The sequence below is a fragment of the Agelaius tricolor genome, unplaced genomic scaffold (assembly GCF_023055355.1).
Source record: "Agelaius tricolor isolate 1412-34295 unplaced genomic scaffold, bAgeTri1.0.p SCAF_29, whole genome shotgun sequence".
Taxonomy (NCBI): Eukaryota; Metazoa; Chordata; class Aves; order Passeriformes; family Icteridae; genus Agelaius; species Agelaius tricolor.
Genome location: NW_027269289.1, coordinates 5200385 through 5217905, shown reverse-complemented (window position 1 = coordinate 5217905; position 17521 = coordinate 5200385). Strand labels below are relative to the sequence as shown.

Sequence of the window (17521 nt, the reverse complement as noted above, 5' to 3'; positions counted from 1 at the left end):
GAAAGGACATTGAGTGAGCTCCGTTCCAATCCCCACACAGATATTTTAGAAAAACAGAATTTATTTGCTTTTTAGTATTTGGAGTTTTCCCCCCCCTCTCTGTTCTGCTTTTACAAGATGGTCATAAAAAATGAAGCAGCATTTAAATCAGCAGCAAGGGTAGAGGAGCAGTGCTAATTCCTGCCTGAATCAGCTCCATCCTTGCAGGAACTGGAAATTATTTTGCCTTCCATGGGCTGAAGCTGTTCCTGAGCCCGACTTGCTAAACCAGGAGCTTTCAGTGTGGAGAGACAACAGAAACAGAGAATCCCAGACCCCAGAAAAGCTTCTAAAAGCCCCAGACCCTGGAGAGAAGACGAGCACACAGAGATAAAAGAGCTCCAGCACTGAGGCTGCCAGGGGCTGCTGGTTTGTCTGGGCAGGCTGGAAGAAAAGGAAATATTGAGAGGACAACCCCAAGGGCAGGAAAGGAAATATTGAGAGGACAACCCCGAGGGCAGGAATGGAGGGAAAAGCTGCAGCCAGCAGCAAAGGGAGATGCTGCACACTTGGGTTTGCATCACAGGGCGGGGGAGAGGCTCCCAGGCTGCTCTGGAAGGGGAAAGGCTCCTGCATATGTCATGTGCCATTGAAAAGTGATAAAAAGGGTCTGCATTCCAAGGGTTCTCCTCGGGGAAACGGAATTTTATTGGTGCAAATAAAGGACAAGGTTCTGCCCAGCACAGCCTCTGTTAGGGGATGGTGAAAAAGGGTGGGAAGGCACAGTGGTAAATCACTCACAGCAAATAATTAGTTTTTTAAATTCATTTAACATTCTCTTGATATAAGTGAGAGGAGCAGCGGATTTGTCTTTCCCAACCAGCTGTGGGGCTGCTGGGAGATAAAACCAGCACTGGGAGAGAAAAGAAACAATGGGAAAGGTCCCAATGATTGGTGAATGGGAAAAGAGATTTGCTTTTACAAATAAACTTTGGGTTTGTCGATCAATGAAATTAGACACTGAAAGGTGAAAGAAACAATGGGGAAGAAAAACCCCTAAATTCCGTAAGAATTAAAAATTAAAAGGGAGGGTTATACATGAGAGGGGAATCTCTGGGATCAGGTGTTCTGGGAAGTCTGAACCTCTCAAGTACCTCAGAAATGGGGAAAGAGAGAAGGGAAATGTGGCTGGAAATTGGGATAAAAAGGAGGCTGAGTCCTCCAAAAATTGGAGAGACCCCAGGGCAATGCCCCAAGGCCTCTGCCTTGATTGGAATAAAGTCCCAGGACTGCTCTGTCTCCTGTTTGGACATCAACCTCTGGTGTTTGTGGGTGAATTTTCCTAACACATCTAAACCACAAAAATATAAAGCTTTAGTCGACACTGAGACACCTGGGGTGATTAAAGGACACATCAAATGTCACCCCAAGTGTCACCTCCTTTGGTGTTACCCAGCTTGGGTGGCCCCACACTCTCAAATTCCAGAGTATATTCAATTTCCAGTGAAATGGAGACACTCACAATGAGCAGGCATTTAAAAATGAGTCCTGAACCGCTAAATCATGAATCACTGGCAAAATCCAGGCTGGAACCTCAACATCCTGAATGCTTCTTTGACCAGAGGACACTCACCATTGCTTCATATTCCCCTTTGAATAGAAAAAAAAAAATTAAAAATCATGGCATTTGTCAACACAAAAATCTCTGCTTTGTGTGGCTGAGATTCCCTTTGTCTCCAAGCAAGAGCTTGAAACAATGGAAACAGGAGAGGATTCGCCCAGAGCAGAGACCACAGACAAAGCTGCACTGTGGGAACATCTCCATGGAACTGGATGGATCCAAACAGCTCCTTTCACACAATCACAGAATTCCCAGAATCACAGAATTCCCAGAATCACAGAACTCACAGAATTACAGAATCACAGAATGACCAGGTTGGAAGAGACCCTAAAGATCACAGAGTCCAACCCAGCCCCAACCCCTCAACTCAACCCTGGCACCCAGTGCCACATCCAGGCTTTGTTAAACACACCCAGGGATGGGGACTCCACCACCTCCCTGGGCAGAACATTCCAGAACTTTATCACCCTTGCTGGAAAAATCATCTTCCTGCTATCCACCCTGGATTTCCCTTGGTGCAGCTCGAGGCTGTGTGCTCTGGTTGTGTCAGTTCCTGGAGACAGAGCCCAGCCCCAGCTGAGCACAGGCACCTTTCAGGAGCTGTGCAGTGATGGGGGCACCCCTGAGTCTCCTTTTCTGCAGGCTGAGCACCCCCAGCTCCCCCAGGGGTTCCTCTCAGGGTTTGTGTTCCCAGCCCCTCTCCAGCCTCGCTGCCCCCTCTGGATGTGCTCAGTGTCCCAAGGTCCTTTTTGTGTCCCTGGCCCAAACTCGTTGCACCAAATCCTGGATTTTGGTGTCCCTGGGAGTCTCTCAAGCTCTCACAGAGATTTTTTTGTGTCCCTGGGCCAAACTCACTGCACCAAATCCTGAATTTTGGTGTCCTTGGAAGTCACCCGAGCTCTCACAGCAGATTCCTGCATCCCTGGGCCAAACTCACTGCACCAAATCCTGGCTTTGGTGTCCTTGGAAGTCACTTGAGCTCCCCCAGAAGATTCTTGTGTCCCTGAGCCAAACTCTCTACACCAAATCCTGGGTTTGGTGTCCCCAGGGGTCACCTGAGCTCCCCCAGAAGATTCCTGTGTTCCTCAAGCTCCCCCAGGAGATTCCTGTGTCCCTGGGCCAAACTCCCTACACCAAGCCCTGGGTTTGGTGTCCCCAGGAGTCACCCAGGCTCTCCCAGCAGATTTTTTGTGTCCCTGGGCCAAACTCCCTACACCAAATCCTGGGTTTGGTGTCTCTGGAAATCACCCAAGCCCCTTCAGCACATTCCTGTGTCCCTCAAGCTCCCCCAGCAGAATTTTTGTGTCCCTGAGCCAAACACTCTCCACCAAATCCTGGGTTTCATTGTCCCTGGGAGTCACTCAAGCTCTCCCAGCAGATTCCTGTGTCCCTGGGCCAAACACTCTGCACCAAATCCTGGGTTTGGTGTCCCTGGGAATCACTCAAGCCCTCCCAGTGGATTCTTTTGTCTCTCAAGCTCCCCCAGCATTTTTTGTGTCTCTGGGCCAAACTCACTGCACCAAACCCAGGGTTTTGCATGGCTGGGGGTCACCCAAGCTCTCCCAGCAGGTCCCTGTGTCCCATGTTGTGTCCTGCTCTGCAGGAGCAGCTCCCAGGAGGGGCAGGGATGCTGAGCCTGATGCTGCTGCTGCTGCTGCTCTGGGGGCAGTGCCAGTGCCAGCCAGGGCCTGGCCAGCACCAGGCAATGTCCCCACCAAGGCAGGGTCCAGAGCAGCATCCCCAGCACCCCACAGCCTCAGTGCAGCACATCCAGCCTGGAATTCCTGCTCCAAACCCGCCTCTGCAGCTCTCCCTGCACAGCTCCCAGAAACGCTGTGCAGGGAAAAGGAAAAGGAAAAGGAAAGGGGAAAATAAAGCCCTGATGTTGGAGAACATGGCTCCTTTTTTTTTTTTTTTCTCTTGTCCCTGGAATTGTGATTGGAAATAATTGGAAGTGTCACTGGAAGTAATCAGAAGTGACAGTCCCTGGGCTACAAGGCTTTTGCTTCGAGTCTAACGATCCCCCCGCAAAACAAAACCTAAATTTAAACAATGAAGTCATAAAGTGATTTGCCTTCAAGGTTGAAAACCCTGCAATTTTTTTTTTTAATGAAATAAAAAAAAAAAAAAAAAAGAAAAAAGAAAAAAAAGAAGAAGTGCCTGGCTCTGGTTCAGTTCAATATTCCAGGCTGGCTGTGTTGGATGAAAGCACAAACACACACACAAAGGCACCCTGTGATTTCTGGCCCTACCTGGCCAATAAAAGTCCAAATCTCTATTAAACATTGCTGTGACCTCTGAAATTCTGTCACATCTGCAAGGAAAACCACAGGCTGAGTAATCTGTGACACTCAGCAGCACCCACCTCAAACATTCCTAATACTGGAAAACCACCTCATTCCAATGTTTTGCTGAAGCACAGAGGGAGTGGAATGGAGTAATTCTCTTTTTGTTTTACATTTCTGAAAAGGGCTCCTAACAGCCCATCCAGGCACTTGGGGAAAGAATCTGTTCAAAAGACCTCACAGCCACCATACGCTCCATGCATTTGTTAAAAACTCATTTTCCTTAATTCATCTGCAGCATGAAGCAACTCAGAGCCCAGGATTTCCTTTCTGAGAGGTTTCTCTGAGAGCACAGCAGCACTTCACACCACCAGTGGAGCTCCTCGGGGTTAAAAATGGGTTAGAAACGGCTGTAAACCAGTGGATAATTGTTAAGAATATACAAGAATATCCTGTTAGTTTGGTTATTGTTAACGGAGTTAAAAGGGGAGTTAGAAGAGATACAGTACCAGGAGTGTGGTCCTGTTTTTAACATCAGCACAGGGGTACAAAAAAGTCCATTAATAGGTGATAAATATCAGAATTTTTTTAGAAAATAAAGCCAAGTCCCTCCAGGTGGCAGGTGGAGGATTTCAGTTTGGATTCAGCTGTTTGTTAACAAACAGGATCTGCACATCACTGCTGTGCCCACAGTTGGGGATGGATCAGGAGGAAAACGCCTTTAAGTTAAAATGACTTTAATTTAGAGGTGTTCCAAGTGCTCCATCACCCTCAGCAGCGTGCACCCACCTGTGTGTGAGCTTCCCCCTGTCTCAGATGTGCTTTGAATGCTCTCAGTGCAATGTGGAGGGAATAAAAAGGGAATAAATTCTCTCTCTTGGAGTGACCAAGCCGTGGTCATCCCTTGCCTCTAACCCTGCACGCTCCATTTCAGAGCAGCCTCCCTCCTGCCAGGCAATGTCACAAACCCACCCAATCCTCAGTGACCTTTTCCCTCAGCTGCAGGCACAAACCTGAGCTCCAACCTCTGCACCCAGCCAGGGCTCAGCCTGGTTTGCTCTGGGAACCCAGCACATCCCCCTGGCTGTCCTGGAGTGCCCAAACCCCTGCCAGGGGGCACAGAGACCCTGGCACAGAGCCCAGGATGCCCCTGTGGGTTTGATTGTGACCCATGGAAAAAGTTACCAACCTTAGATGAAGATCTGCAAGCCATGACAAATTAAGTAGAATGATGGTGAATTTATCATGGGGTGAAAAAGTAGAATTTTGGGGTTTTTAGAATGGGGATTCAGGGGGCAAGATGGAGGGATCTGGGTGTGTCCTGCCTTTCTCCTTCTTCTGCTTGGCCTCCATCTTCTGCTGTGATGTTGTGATGTGGTTGTTTCTAATTAATGGCCAATCACAGCCCAGCTGGCTCGGACAGAGAGTCTGAGCCACAAGCCTTTGTTATCATTCTTTCTTTTTCTATTCTTAGCCAGCCTTCTGATGAAATCCTTTCTTCTATTATTTTAGTATAGTTTTAATCTAATATCTATCATAAAATAATAAATCAGCCTTGTGTAACATGGAGTCAGATCCTCCTCTCTTCCCTCATCCTCAGACCCTGTGAGCACGGGCACATCCAGACTTTCTCCTGCTTCTTCTTGGCCTCCATCTTCTGCTGTGCTGGTGGCACTTTGGGATTGGTTTAGAGTAGAAGCTCAGTGTCTAACACAGGTGATGGGTATTGGGAATTAATTGTAAAGATTGTACAGGCAGTTTTTCGTATAAACACATAACCCTGCCCTGGGGGCAGGCAGAGTGCCTGGATCTGTCCTGCTGGATGGACCTGGCAGGGCAGGAGAAAGAATTTTATAGATAAGGAACAATGAACAACCTTGAGACTGAGAAATGAAGAGCCCTGACTCCTTCTTCAAGCACCAGGCTGGGAAAAGAGACTTTGGAACTCTTCTTGGGGTCACTCTGACAAGCAAGAGATCCCGACAGTTTTCCTGCCACAAAAAAACCCCAAAAAAACCCCAAACCTGGCAGCTCCAGAGAGGAGAGAGAGGCTGTGATGGGTGTTGATCCCCTTGGGACAGCAAATCTGACACCCTGGGGCTGGGAAGTTCTCAGTGAAATATTTGCCTTTCTTCAGCTGCCAAGTGATTTCCTGGAGGAAGGGAAGGAGCAGATGAGGACAGGATGGGTTTTGTGGCTTTCTGTCCATCCAGCACCTTCAAGCTGCTCTGTTCTCTTTACAACTCGTTGCAAAGAAGAGCCAGAGCTCGTTAAGGAGCCAGATAAACAATCCAGGGTGCCAAGGGGAGCTTTAGGAGAGCCTGGCCTGGTGCCCACCCTCCTTTTCCAGGACTGGGATATCTCTGGCAAGGGGCAGCAGCTTCATTCTGGGTCGATAACCCAGTGCAGGGCTCCAGGTCCTCGTTGCACTCAAAGCCAACACATTTTAGCCCTGGTGGGGCTGGGCCAAAAGTGACAGAGCCCAGAGGTGGCTGCCACTGTCCCCAGCAGTGCTGAGGGGAGGAGGGCGATGGGGGAGCTGGAATCCAGCCCCGTGCTTGGTGAATTCTCGCACATTTTCCATTGTTGTGCTCCCTGCCCTGCATCCTGCGCTGTCCTGGAGTCTGAGGCTCCATCCCAGACCTCCCTGACCTGGCTTCACCCCTGACTTTTTGCTGGGCTGCTTCTGTAAACTGAGCTTTTCTTAAAAACAAATGAAGGCACGGCTTTGGGGGGAAAAAAAAACCAACAAAACAAAAAAAAAACCCAAAAAACCCAAAAAACCACACCAAAACAAAAAAGAAAAAAAAAACAAAACAAAACAAAAAAAAACCAAAACCAAACCAAACCAAACAACCCACAAAAAACGAAAAAAAAACCAACCCCCCCCCCCAAAAAGCCCCACAAAAAACTCAAAAAAACCCCCAAACAAACAAACAAAAAACAAACAAAAAACCAAACAACCCTGGAAAATATAACCAAAAAAACATCCCAAACACAAAAAACAACCAAACCAGACCCATTCATCTTTTCAACAAGGCACCCCCAAGCTCCTCCTGCGCCCGGAGCAGCCTCTTCTGCAGCACAATAAAACAGATTTCAGAGGCACAAACTCTGCCTGCAGCCTGGGCTAACACAGGGCATTGTTTAATTGGGAATTCAAGGTGTGTTTTGAGTAAAATTGTGGGGAAAAGGCACAGAAAACAGCTGGCAGCACCATTTGTAACATTGCAACGCCAATTTTATTGGCATCACACACAAACTTCAGCCCAGTGTAACAAAGATTGAGACTTCAAAGATTTTCCAAACACATTTAAGAGTGTTTAAATCCCTATTGTTTGGCTGTGGAAACAAATCCCAGGCTGCAGAGCTGCTGAATCCCCTGCAGAGCCCCGTGTTTGCAGGAGGGCTGGTTGTGATCCTCAGGACAAACACCAGGATCCCTCCCTGCCGTTGGGCAGTGGCGTTTCTGGGCAGAAACTTGTGCTGCTCTCACACAAAAAATGTCATTCTGACATTTATCTATCATAAATGAACCAAACCACTAATTCTGCATGGAGGGGACAAAGCCAGGGTGGGTACAAAGCTAAAACATTGCTTGTTTTCCATGGGAAATTCAGAAAAGTTGCCTTCCCTCTGCCTCTACTTCCCATAAAAATGAATTTTTTTTTGGCTGCTTTGCCTCTTTCTGGCAGGTTTTCTTCCTTTTCCTCCTCATGGTAAAATGTCCTTTCTGGATAAAAAAAAAACCCTCCAAAATAAAGTTTATTTGGTGTTAGATGTTAAAAATCCCAACTATTTCATACAAAACAAAGCACCACTAGAGAGAAAAACAGGCAATTCATCATCAAGTGTCTCGACAGCAAATATTTGATGCAAACCATCGCTGGCTTTGGAAGAGCTGGAGTGTCTCAGAGGAGAGTAAACCCTGATATTCTGCCAGAGAGCAACTCAGTCATGCCTGGCTCCTTTTAATCCCCCCTGCTCTCCTTTATTCCCTTTCCTCAGGTATTCCCAGAGCTGTGCTCTGATGAAGGCTTGGAATGAAACCCAAGTTTAATTCTTCTAACAGATAATGAATATCTCTCACTGTTGATGTTTTGTTGCCTGCTCTTGGAATTTGAGAGAATTATTATCAATTCCACGAAGCTGTCCTGGGGAGAAGAGTCCTTTTGAAAAGCTAAATACACCACCAAGTTCCCTGCATTCCTGCAGGAGCCAGTGACAAAAGGGAAGTGAAATCAAGACACAAAATCACACACAAAACTTCTTTTCCCAGCTGCAGGTTGGCTTTTTTTTTCTTTTCTTTATTTTTTCTTTTCTTTTTTTTTCTTTTCTTTTTTTTTTCTTTTCTTTTTTTTTTCTTTTCTTTTTTCTACACCAATTCTGAGCCAAGGTTTGTGCTAAATGTTAGAAAAAAGTGAGGCAAAGCTCTTGTACCACCAACCTGCGACACCATGGAACAGTCAAAGGCAAGAGAAGGAGCCAAAGAAAACAAAAATGTATAAGATATTTGCTATTTTCCAGTTATCACTGAGAAATTCTGGAAATATCTGGAAAATCAGCAGAAATAGAGGCCCCTAACTTTTGTTTTAGGCAACCTGAAAACAATCTCCTTTGCTTTCTACTATTTCTGGGAAATCAGCAGGAATAAAAGTCTACAAGCTTTGTTCTAAACCTAAAAACTATCCACAAGCTTTGTTCTAAACAACCTAAAAACTATTTCCTTTGGTTTTCACTCCTGGGAAATCAGCAGGAATACAGAACCATAAACTTTGTTTGAAGGAACCTGAAATCTCTCTCTTTTGGTTTTTGGGAAATAAAAATCCATTCAGTTTGTTTTAAGCTCTCTGAAATCTGTCCCCCTTGGTTCTCACAAAGTGCTAGGGAGAAGCACCCACTAAATCCCCAATTCTCACTGAGAGTGGGGGCACTTCTTGAAAAACCAACTGCCCCAGTGGGTTCTGCTTTGTTGTGGCCCAGGACAGGAGGGTTTGGGGGGCAGGAACAGGAGGGTTTGGGGAGCAGGAACAGGAGGGTTTGGGGGGCAGGAACAGGAGGGTTTGGGGGGCAGGAACTGGGGGGGTTTGGGGAGCAGGAACTGGGGGGGTTTGGGGAGCAGGAACTGGGCGGGTTTGGGGAGCAGGAACTGGGCGGGTTTGGGGAGCAGGAACTGGGGGCTCTGGGGAGCAGGAACAGGAGGGTTTGGGGAGCAGGATCGGGGGGGTTTGGGGAGCAGGAACTGGGGGCTCTGGGGAGCAGGAACTGGGGGGTTTGGGGAGCAGGAACAGGAGGGTTTGGGGAGCAGGAACTGGGGGGTTTGGGGAGCAGGATCAGGGGGGTTTGGGGAGCAGGAACTGGGGGGTTTGGGGAGCAGGAACAGGAGGGTTTGGGGAGCAGGAACTGGGGGCTCTGGGGAGCAGGAACTGGGGGGTTTGGGGAGCAGGAACAGGAGGGTTTGGGGAGCAGGAACTGGGGGGTTTGGGGAGCAGGAACTGGGGGGTTTGGGGAGCAGGATCAGGGGGGTTTGGGGAGCAGGATCAGGGGGGTTTGGGGAGCAGGATCAGGGTGGGTTTGGGGAGCAGGAACTGGGGGGTTTGGGGAGCAGGAACAGGGGGGTTTGGGGAGCAGGAACTGGGGGGTTTGGGGAGCAGGAACTGGGGGGGTTTGGGGAGCAGGATCTGGGGGGGTTTGGGGAGCAGGAACTGGGGGGGTTTGGGGGGCAGGAACTGGGGGGGTTTGGGGGGCAGGAACTGGGGGGGTTTGGGGGGCAGGAACTGGGGGGTTTGGGGAGCAGGAACTGGGGGGGTTTGGGGAGCAGGATCGGGGGGGTTTGGGGAGCAGGAACTGGGGGGTTTGGGGAGCAGGAACTGGGGGGGTTTGGGGAGCAGGATGCCAAGGCCAGGGGTTGCTGCTGGCTGTGCTCTCCCAGCAGGAATGGGAGGGTTCAGAGGGCAGGATGCCAAGGCCAGCACCCACAGGCTGCTTGTGCTCTCCCAGCAGGAACAGGGGGGTTTGGGGAGCAGAATGCCAAGGGCAGGACACACTGTGCTCTCCCATGAGGGGTTTGGGGAGCAGGATGCCAAGGCCTGGGGTTGGGGAGGAGGATTCCAAGGCCAGGGCACACTGTGCTCTCAGAGCAGGAACAGGGGGGTTTGGGGAGCAGGATCAGGGGGGTTTGGGGAGCAGGATCAGGGGGGTTTGGGGAGCAGGATCAGGAGGGGTTTGGGGAGCAGGATCAGGAGGGGTTTGGGGAGCAGGAACAGGAGGGTTTGGGGAGCAGGATCAGGAGGGTTTGGGGAGCAGGATCAGGAGGGTTTGGGGAGCAGGATCAGGAGGGTTTGGGGAGCAGGATCAGGAGGGTTTGGGGAGCAGGAACAGGAGGGTTTGGGGGGCAGGAACAGGAGGGTTTGGGGGGCAGGATGCCAAGGCCTGGGGTTGCTGTTTGCTGTGCTCTCCCAGCAGGAACAGGAGGGTTTGGGGAGCAGGAACAGGAGGGTTTGGGGAGCAGGAACAGGAGGGTTTGGGGAGCAGGATGTCAAGGCCTGGGGTTGCTGTCTTTGCTGTTTGCTGTGCTCTCCCAGCAGGAACAGGAGGGTTTCCCAGCAGAGCACAGCCCCGGGCAGCCCCAGCTCTGCATCAGCTCGGATTTCCCAGCTACCAGCCGCGGATACCTGGGCAAATGCCGGCTGTCAGAGGCAATTCCTCACGCCAGCAGGGCCTGCAAGGAGCTGCTCCAGAACCTTTTGGCTGTGCAGTGAGACAGGAGGAGCTGGGGCTCAGCACGGTGGGGGCAGAGCCCTGGGATGGTGCTGAAAGAGATCCCTGAGCTCAGAGCGTGCAGGGCAAAGCTGAGCTGCTCTGCAGGGACCCTGACCCTCAGCAGCACCCCAGAGTGACCCCAGCTCCCACAGGCTCCCACAGAATCGCTGGTGTTCGGAAAATTCACCCACAAACACCAGAGGTTGATGTCCAAAAAGGAGACAGAGCAGTCCTGGAACTTTATTCCAATCAAGGCAGAGGCCATGGGGCATCCCCTGGGGTCTCTCAATTTTTGGAGGACTCAGCCTCCTTTTTATCCCAATTTCCAGCCACATTTCCCTTCTCTCTCTTCCCCATTTCTGAGGTACTTGAGAGGTTCAGACTTCCCAATACACCTGATACTGAAGATTTCTCAAAGATTCCCCTCTAATGTATAACCCTGCCTTTTAATTTTTAATTCTTACAGAATTTAGGGGTTTTTCTTCCCCATTGTTTCTTTCATCTCCCAATGTCTAATTTCATTTATCAGCCAACCTACAGTTGATTTGTAAAAGCAAATCTCTTTATCCATTCATCAATCAGTGGGATCCTCCCCATTGTTTCTTTTCTCTCCCAGTGCTGGTTTTATCTCCCAGCAGCCCCACAGCTGGTTGGGAAACACAAATCCCTCATTCCTCTCACTGGTGAGGTGCTGCTTTCCTCCACTGGGGTGAGCGGCCCCCAGTGCTGCTGGAAGGGGTCAGTGCCCAGCAGGATGGCAGAGGTGGGTGAGGGGCTGGGGGTGGCACAGCTCCTGCTCTGACCCCCAAAGGCAGCAGCACCTGCAGGGCAGAGCACTCAGAGCAGCCCCAGCCAAGGAAAAAGCACGAGAAACTGGTGACAGAGCACAGGGAACTGTGACAGAGCACAGGGAACCAGTAAAGAGCAAGAAACCAGTGACAGAGCTCATGGGGCCAGTGACAGAGCACATGGAACCAGTGACAGAGCTCAGGGAACCAGTGACAGAGCTCAGGGAACCAGTGACAGAGCACAGGGAACCAGTGACAGAGCACAGGGAACCAGTGACAGAGCTCAGGGAACCAGTAAAGCACAAGAAACCAGTGACAGAGCTCAGGGAACCAGTAAAGAGCAAGAAACCAGTGACAGAGCACAGGAAACCAGTGACAGAGCACAGGAAACCAGTGACAGACATGGAACCAGTGACAGAGCACACGGAATCTGTGACAGAGCTCATGGGACCAGTGACAGAGCACAGGGGACCAGTGACAGAGCACAGGGGACCAGTAAAGTGCAAGAAACCAGTGACAGAGCACAGGGAACCAGTGACAGAGCTCATGGGACTGTGACAGAGCTCATGGAACCAGATGGAGCCAGTGGTAGAGCACACAGAATCTGTGACAGAGCACAGGGAACCAGTAAAGCACAAGAAACCAGTGACAGAGCACACAGAATCTGTGACAGAGCACATGGAACCAGTGACAGAGCACAGGGAACCAGTGACAGAGCACAGGGAACCAGTGACAGAGCACAGGGAACCAGTGACAGAGCTCAGGGAACCAGTAAAGCACAAGAAACCAGTGACAGAGCTCAGGGAACCAGTAAAGAGCAAGAAACCAGTGACAGAGCACAGGAAACCAGTGACAGAGCACAGGAAACCAGTGACAGACATGGAACCAGTGACAGAGCACACGGAATCTGTGACAGAGCTCATGGGACCAGTGACAGAGCACAGGGAACCAGTGACAGAGCACAGGGAACCAGTGACAGAGCACATGGAACCAGTGACAGAGCCAGGCATACAAATAACCACCCCTCCAAGCTGTTCTGATCACGAGAAAAATCATCTTTTTCCTTCATTGTTTCCTTCATTGTTAGTCATTAGAAACACTCGTGATTGACTTGGAGTGGGGGAAAGGCGGAGATTTCCCACCCCATAAAATTTAAACCAATTCAGGAACACATTTCAATGAAAACCTTGGCTACTTCTTTATTGGGTGAAAAACGCAACACCCTATTACGAACTCTTTCCACTCTGGAGCGAAGAACCACTTCAAAATTCTGCTTTTGGAGGGTGCAGTGGCCCAAAGGGAGTTTGTGACACCTGATTCTCACTGCTCAGCTGGTCACAGTCATGTAGAGCTCACAGGGCCACCTTCCCCTCCTCAGCCACTCCTGGCAAAGTGAGCTCTTGTCCACACTCAGCCAAGCCTTTCATCTTGTCCTGTTTGAGTAAAGTCTCCTTCAAACAGATTGGCCCCTGTTTCCTGTCTCCTCACACAGCTGCTCGTGTGCCCCGGAGAGGTAAACAGTGGAAAAGACAAGACTTGTGTACATTAGCCACGTTTCTGGGATGTTTCATGATGAAAACACAAACCTTCCTCTCCAGGCTTCTCTAAAACCTGGGTTTTTCCACATTAGTCTTCACTTTATCAGCAAAAAAAAAAAAAAAAAAAAAAAAGGCAAGACATTCCTGGCAGTTCTGTAGATTTTTACTGCAGAAAATCCAGGCTTTAGCCAGCAAATCAGACTCCCCAGCCTCCCTGTGTTCAGGAGGATCCAGGAGCAGGGAACCACAACATTTCCTTCCTTTTCCCTGGACTTGCTTCTAATATTGGTGAACAAAGCTGGCCAAGGAGCAGGAAGAGCAAGTCCTCTGCTGGCAGGGTGGGTAAAGCTCAGGTAAAGCTCAGGTAAAGCTCAGGTAAAGCTCAGTGCCCACTGCAGGGCCAGGAAACAAAAATTCCAAGTTTTGCTCTGAGATTTGAGGACAATTCTCCCCTCACCAGTGCTTGGACAGGAGAGGCTGAGGAAGCTGACTCCAGGTGAGGTCAAAGTGTCTTTTGTTGGGCATTCCTGTGTTCCTGTCATGGTGGAGATGCTGAGGACATGTTGATAATTTAAATTCTCCTTTCCAGGAAGGCTTTCTGCCTTCCCTAGCAAACAGCTGCCTTGTAAACCAAGACAATTGATAAAGCCACTTGTGTTTTATAGATAAAAGCAGCAAAGCTGAGTTGTTGTTATATTACAGACAAACCCAACTTTTCTGCAGCAACAGTTTGTTCCTCTCACCCTAAACCTTCCACAAATTGGAATATTCAGCAGCTGAATGGGATCAAAGACTGCAATCCCCATTGTCTCCATCAGCAAGGTGAGCAACCCATCCTTCTGTGTCCCAAATTTCCACAGAGCCACGTCCTGAAGGGCTGAGCACTCTCTCAAGCACTCCCCACCACAGAGAGGCACAAATGAGCAGATGGGCACAAAGGGCACAAAGCGCTGCCTGCAGTGCCCAGATCCCCCAGCACAGAGAAAGCAGAGAAAACCTCAGAGCCCCACAGAGAAAAACCTCAGGGACCCACAGAGGAAAACCCCAGGGCCCCACAGAGGAAAAAAAACCTCAGGGCCCCACAGAGGAAAAAAAACCTCAGGGCCCCACAGAGGAAAAAAAACCTCAGGGCCCCACAGAGGAAAAAAAACCTCAGGGCCCCACAGAGGAAAAAAAACCTCAGGGCCCCACAGAGGAAAAAAAACCTCAGGGCCCCACAGAGGAAAAAAAACCTCAGGGCCCCACAGAGGAAAAGCTTCCCAATCCCCAGGGCCAAAGCCACTTCTCCATTTATCAGCAGCTGCACAAATTGATTGAATTTGATCACCAAACCTCCCTCTCCAGTCCACATCCCACACCTGGGAGCCTTGACCTGGGCTTTGCCTGCCACAATCCCTTGGAGCTGTTCAAGAACCCCATTTCTGCCGTGCCCCTGCCCCAGCTCCTGGCAGGGAGGCAGAGCCCGGCCCACACCTGGGCCAGGCCCCAGCGGGTCCTGGAAGGGGCAGGGTTTGCCCAGGCAGGGCTGGCGCTGTCAGCAGCACGGGGCGAGCAGAGGGAGGCACAGGAGCCCCTCAGACACCTCAGGGCTGCCAACTCTTTTCCCTCCAGCTTTCCTTCACTCTCTTTTCCCTCTTTCCTCTTTTCCCGTTCTCTCCTCCTCAACAAATCAGCCCCTCTCTCTTTTCTCTCTCTCCTTCCCCCTTCTCTCATCCCTTTCTCCCCCTGCTGCACTCCAGCACATCTGTTTCTAATCTCAGCCACCCCTTGCAAACAATAACTCCTTTTTCTTTTCAACATCTGAACGCTCAGTGCCCAACAATTCCACACAGTTACACAAATTTGACACTCTGCCTGAAACAAAGACATTTTATTCAACCTTGCTTTGCCCAAGAGCTCCAAGCCCCTCTCTCCTTTATCCCTGGAAAGCGCTGCTCTCTTCAAACAACAAACACACGTTCCCAAATGAGCCTGTTTGACCAGCACTTTTTAAAATTAATTTGGATTAATCAGAGATCTCTGGCTGTCAACCTGCTCATAAAGCAACCAGAAAAGGATCAGAGCTCAAACACCACTGAAATTCACAGTTTTCCACAAAAGTTTCCTCATTACAAAGCCCTTTTCTCCAACTCGCCAGCGATGAATTTCAGGCACACGGAGCAGACCGGTGGAAGTTTGATTAAATAAAAAGCAAACAACACCAAAAAAAGCCAACCTACCTAAGAAGAGGATTGAAAATGCAGACATTCCGTCTCCCAGCAAGAGGGACTTGTCCTCCTTTTTTCTTCCTCTCTCTCCCAAGGACAGCAGGCAGACCTGCAGAGCATTCACAGGAACGCCTCTGGAATGCACTGAGTGTAATTGCATCCATGTGCCAGAAAAATCACCAACTTCACTCTTTCTTCCCTCCTGCTATTCATCCCCTGCTCCATCTTCCAGCCAGATCCAGCCAGATTTCTTTTTTTTTTGTTTTTTGAGGGCTGCAGATTCAAGGCCCTGGGAGTTTCTGGGGGAGAAGCAGCACGGAGAGGACTTCACATCCACGGCAGCACAGAACAATTTTGCCTGTCTGGAGAGGAGAGAAGCAGGGGGAAAACACTGAGCTCAATGTTCACCACATGGCTGCCTCCCACTAGAGCCCCTCCCTGCCATCAGCTGGGATTAATAGTGAAGACCAGTCATGTGGGTGAGGTAGAGCTTGATTTCCAGCATAGAATACAGATATTTAACAGAGAAACAAGAGGATTTCTCCAGTGGCAAAACAGTTAAGTTTGGAGGCGGCAAGAAAAAAAAAAAAAAAAAAAGAGAAAAAAAAATCCAGCATGGAAAAAAAAAAAATCAGATTTGACACTCAGGGGTTGGAGGGAGAGTCCTGGAAAAAGCTCCTCAGGAGGACAAACACGCTCCCCTGGATGCATTAGCTCTGGGCTCTTTTCTGCACTGGAAATTGGAGATTTCAGGCTTGCTGAACCCTCTCTCTTCCTGCTGCGTGGTTTTCTTTTTGTGTTTTTAGGAGGGAAAGAAATCCCCTAAAAACTGATTTAATTTCTTGTCGTAGCTGCGCTTCACCGATGAGGGCAAAGCTCAATCAAGCAGAAATTGGTGGCTGCGGGGAGTGAGTTTGAACTCCCTCCCAAAGGGCATTTTAAGGCACACAAGAGACACCTTTACACCTCTAAAGCCCAGCTTCAGCTTCACCCTCATGCAAAGGAGCAAATGTTTAAAATTACCTCAGGTACCCCGTAAAGAAACACCCAGCCTGCTCAGCAGAAGGGAGATAAAGCAGATTTACCCACCTCGGTGCCTTGGAGTGCAGAGCAGAAATTCCTCCCCTCAGAACAGTTATGAAAGTGTTTGTAAAGCCTGCAGGAAGGCAGCAAAGCATGGGCAAGGCTGCCAGCCTGTGGTTTGGGACATCACACTCCACTTTTTCAAGCTTTCTTTCCTTTCCCTGTGTTACTCCACCCACACACCAATTCTCTATACTTTCCCTAACAAAAAAAAATCAGGGATAAAATGCTGCTCAGCCTCTCCAGGGATGAAAACAAACCCTGTGCAAAGCCAGGAGCTGCTGGGCTTGGTGATTCTTTTGGTCACCTTCAGTTCAGGATATTGTATTTTTTATGAAATACAGAAATATTTATGAAGCTCTCAATGAGGGGCACAACTCTTGGAAGCTCTGAAGGAATTTGGTGCTGATGACTGAGCTCTGCAGGTATTTATGGCAAGACAACAAAGATCAGAAGCTAGACCTTTGAGTCCTGGAAACAAAATCTCGATAGATCCAGAGAGAGTAAAAGAACAAAAATCATCTTTGTGCACCCAGTTTCATCCAAGTTTTGTTTGCCCCTTCCAGCCTCAGATGGAGACAGGAGCAGCATTTGGCTCCTCCTCTCCAGAGCTGATTTCCTCCCTGTGTCACAACATTTTAAACAGCATTTTTATCTAATATAGCCTGATTATCCAACTCTAATCTAGATTGGGTGGGTATCACAGTTCCCACAGAGCAGCTCTGTCCATCCCACATAACCAAATCCCAAGATTCCTCCAGAACTTTTCCCCACACGCTTGACCAAACCTGATTTCCTTAATGATGCACCTAAATCCCCCTTGATTCTCAGAGCAGGACACGAATCAATGGAGAAAAATTCATTTTTCTGCAGGCCAGGCAGCACTGAGCCTGTCTCTGTGCATTAGGGGTGTGACAGAAGATGTCCCTGGCTCTGCTGTGAATTCCCTGATGCATTTAATGGGATCAATTCCTCCCCAGGGAGAGGCAGAGGAGTGCTGGCACCCTGCGCTGCCTGCCCACCTCCCCCAAACAAAACTTCATTTGGAAAGAAGGTTTAAAGTTTCAAAGCTTTATTTTAAAATGAAGTTTTGTTTGCCCCTCTATCAATTTATTCCTTTCACTTTGCCCTTCCTCCTCCAAGGAATCACATCCTTGAGCCCGAGCTGTTCCCCAGTGCTGCAGAGCTGCTCATTCTCTTCTCAGTGGTGTTTTAATGTCCCCACCACCCAAAACTTATCCAAAAGCTGCATTTTCTG

General features: G+C 49.3%; 1 protein-coding gene across 3 annotated transcripts in view; it reads right to left on the bottom strand.

The window, feature by feature from the left end:
• Positions 1-16441, bottom strand: part of CLMP (CXADR like membrane protein) — a 65718-nt gene extending 49277 nt beyond the window's left edge. For 2 of the 3 annotated variants that reach the window (XR_011682707.1, XM_071449475.1), the window contains exon 1: positions 15193-15895. Coding sequence is in view for 2 of the 3 variants with exons in the window: in XM_071449475.1 (XP_071305576.1) it covers positions 15193-15340 (148 nt within the window). In the remaining variant the exon portion in view is untranslated. Of the gene's footprint in view, positions 1-15192; positions 15896-16269 lie in introns of those variants that run through there. The other variant, XM_071449476.1, reaches the window with a different exon arrangement.
• Between the last annotated feature and the right edge of the window lie 1080 nt (positions 16442-17521).